Source organism: Loxodonta africana, chromosome 18 (genome assembly GCF_030014295.1).
Source record: "Loxodonta africana isolate mLoxAfr1 chromosome 18, mLoxAfr1.hap2, whole genome shotgun sequence".
In the NCBI taxonomy this organism is placed as follows: Eukaryota; Metazoa; Chordata; class Mammalia; order Proboscidea; family Elephantidae; genus Loxodonta; species Loxodonta africana.
Genome location: NC_087359.1, coordinates 34,927,223 through 34,930,503, shown reverse-complemented (window position 1 = coordinate 34,930,503; position 3,281 = coordinate 34,927,223). Strand labels below are relative to the sequence as shown.

At 45.0% G+C, this 3,281-nt stretch overlaps 1 protein-coding gene across 3 annotated transcripts; it reads left to right on the top strand.

The window, feature by feature from the left end:
* The first annotated feature begins 2,094 nt into the window (after nt 1–2,094).
* LOC100665051 (keratin-associated protein 9-1-like) lies at nt 2,095–2,673 on the top strand. 3 transcript variants are annotated; one of them, XM_003414456.3, is made up of 2 exons: nt 2,095–2,365; nt 2,432–2,673. In XM_003414456.3, the coding sequence occupies exons 1-2, from the start codon at nt 2,095–2,097 to the stop codon at nt 2,671–2,673; spliced, it is 513 nt and encodes a 170-aa protein (XP_003414504.1). The 3 variants fall into 3 exon arrangements, with proteins under 3 accessions (XP_003414504.1, XP_023409182.1, XP_023409181.1); XM_023553414.2 differs by having other exon boundaries at nt 2,095–2,392; XM_023553413.2 differs by having other exon boundaries at nt 2,095–2,673.
* The last annotated feature ends 608 nt before the right edge of the window (nt 2,674–3,281 follow it).

Below are 3,281 nucleotides of genomic sequence, written 5' to 3'. Positions count from 1 at the left end.
TCAAAGAATGAATGATCCACAACTACCACAGCCTTCAGACTGAGTCCACCACAACTAGATGGTGCCCAGCTACCACCACTGACTGCTCTGATAGGGATCACAATAGAGGGTCCCAGACAGAGCTAGAGAAAAATGTAAAACAAAATTCTAACTCACAAAAAAAGACCAGACTTACTGGCCTGACAGAGACTAGAGAAACCCCAAGAGTATGGCCCCCCAGACACCCTTTTAGCTCAGCAATGAAGCCACTCCCAAGGTTCACTGTTCAGCCAAAGATTAAACAGGCCCATAAAACAAAATGAGACTAAAAGGGCACACCAGCCCAAGGGCAAGAACTAGAAGGCAAGAGGGGACAGGGAAGCAGGTAATAGGGAACACAAGTTTGAGAAGAGAGAGTGTCGACATGTCGTGGGGTTGTTAACCAATGTCGTAAAACAATGTGTGTACTGTCTAATGAAAAACTAGTTTGTTCTGTAAAACTTCATCTAAAGTACAATAAAAAGAAAGTTTTGTTTGTTTGAACTCAACAAAACTGATAAACCACTGATAGTGTTGGTAAAGAAAAAGAGAGAAGACAGAAATAAAGAATAGTATCAATGAAAATGGGGGACATATCTAGGAATGAAACAGACTGTACAATAATCAAAGCTAGAAATAAAAAGTACCCACGTGGAAAAGATCATCCTGGATTCCAACCCCACACCGTGTACAAAAAATTAATTCCAGAAGTATTCATGACTTAAAGCTTAAAGACAAAACCCTGAAAACCTTGCTAGATGATTTTTGTGAAGGACTTTGGATCTTAGAGTAAGAAAATATCCCTTAAACAAGAGAGACACAGAGTTATTTCTAAAAGAGACAACTGATAATTTCAACGATTTCAAATTTGAGAAAATGTGGTCATCAAAAATCACATTTCAACTAAGTGAAAGCATGTGAAACTGTTCACTACAGATTAGTAGGTAAGAACGAGCAAGCCTGTGCTTACCTTGCTTACTGGGTACTTTGTCCCTGTTCCAAAACCAAACCCAGTGCCGTCGAGTCAATTCCAACTCAAAGCGACCCTATAGGACAGAGTAGAGCTGCCCCATAGAGTTTCCAGGGAGCATCTGGTGGATTCAAACTGCCGACCCTTTGGTTAGCAGCCGTAGCACTTAACCACTATGCCAGCAGGATTTCCTTGTCCCTGTTAGGGATTGTAAATTTGAAAAGTGGCTTTGATTCTGTAGGAACATGCTGTGGGGTTGGGAGAAAGACAGATGCCAGCCATACCTAAGAGCAGAATCTTTGAAGTGGTAAAAAAAAAAAAAAAAAAATGTGAAATTGTTCACTACAGATTAGTAAGTAAGCACAAGTAAGCCCATGCTTACCTTGCTTATTGGGTTGTCTGACACTGGACATCCAACCCCTGTCTCTTGTCCCTTCTGCTCCCTGTGTACCTGAGATGATGTGAGCCTCAGCTTGTGTGTTTCCCTCCTTCAAAGGTTGAAGCCTCAAGGTGATTGCTGTTCAATGCCTGCAAACACTTGTTTTATGTATTTTCCCAGCTTTCATTATTGTTTACAGCAGGAGGCTAAGTCTTATACTAGCTTCTACATTACAGGTGGATTCAGAAGCCTCACTAAACTTGATTTTAATTCATCACCGTGACTCACCAACACCACCCTCTCTTCAGAAGTGCTTCCCAAAGGAAATAGCAGCAAAGAAGTATAGATGGAGACCAGCGATGATTCTGACCTCTCACCAAACAGAGTTGCAATTTTGGGGTGACCAAATATTATACTCAGCTTTAAAATAAGCATTGGTGCTTAACTGATATGAAGAATGATGGCTGCATTTCTCATTTTTTATATTAACTAGAAACACAAACAAATCAATTAGCCTCAGGATATTCTTAATGCTTAAGGGACAACTTCCTCCCGGAGCAATTCCCCCATAAACCAGGGAAAGTCACACAAAAAAATAGCAAGGAAAAGTTCTGCTGATTGGTCCAAACTTTGGGGGTCCAGTGTATAAAAGTACCAGAGCAGGAGGAGTTCTCAGAATCTGGGACACTCACCTCTGAACAGAAGCCCACCCTCCACACCTGACACCATGACCCACTCCTGCTGCTCCCCTTGTTGCCAGCCCAGCTGCTGCACAACCGTCTGCTCCCAGCCCACCTGCTGCACAACCACCTACTGCCAGCCCACCTGCTCTGGGTCCTGCTGCTACCAGCCTTGCCGCCGCCCAACTTGTCAAACCACCTGCTGTACCACCAGCTGCCAACCAATTTGTCAGACCAGCTGCTGCCGTCCTTCCTGTTGCAGCACACCCTGCTGCCAGCCCACCTGCTCTGTGTCCAGCTGTGCTGGCCAAACCAGCTGTGGGTCCAGCTGCGGCCAGCCTTGCTGCCGCCCTAGTTGCTGCTCCACACCCTGCTGCCAGCCAGCTTGCTCTGGCCCCGTGTACTGTCGGAGAACCTGCTACCGCCCAACATGTGTCTGCCTGACTAGTGGCCTACCCCAGAGCTTTGGATCCAGCTGCTGCCAGCCCTGCTGCCAACCAAATTGCTGCCGCCCATCCTGCTGCATGTCTGGCTCCTGCCAGCCCTGCTATCACCCAACCTGCTGTCAGACCACCAGCTTCCATCCTTGCTGTGTCACCAACTGCTGTCAACCTTCCTGCTGCTGATCCTCTTGCTGAGGACCCACTACCAGCCACGTTCCAACTTTCCATCCACCAATGCAGGTCCTGCAACAAAATCACTTCCCGGGCTTTGCCATACTGTTACTTGTCTTCTCCTATAACTCTTGAGAGTGCTTTATGGGCTGCAGCCTACCTCACTCTGACCTTCTCTTTTTCTGTTGATCAGTGTCCCAGCTCCTGGCCTGCTTTATCTGTTCTTAAGTCGTGTTCTCAGGTGTGGAAAACTGACCTGCACCCTTTCTCTCTAAGCAGCCTAAAAAACAAGCAAACACTTCCTGGCTTTTTTCTTACCTTTCCTCAATAATAAATATTTTTTCAGTGTATTTACTACTCTCATGTCTTGCTTTTCTCTTTTTATATTCACTTTAGTCTGCCTTCCTAGCTACAAGGAGTCCTCCCTGTGTACTTTCTGATAAAATTTATACTACGTTGCATCTTTTTCCACATTTTGCTTTTGTTCCTACAGCATATCCTTTATAAGAACTCATGTTCGCACTGCACTTCACTTCTGTCATCCCTTCCAATTCTCACAAAACCCTCACTAGATGGTCAGAACCAAGAGTATCTTTGGCAATGAGTAGATTAGAAAAATG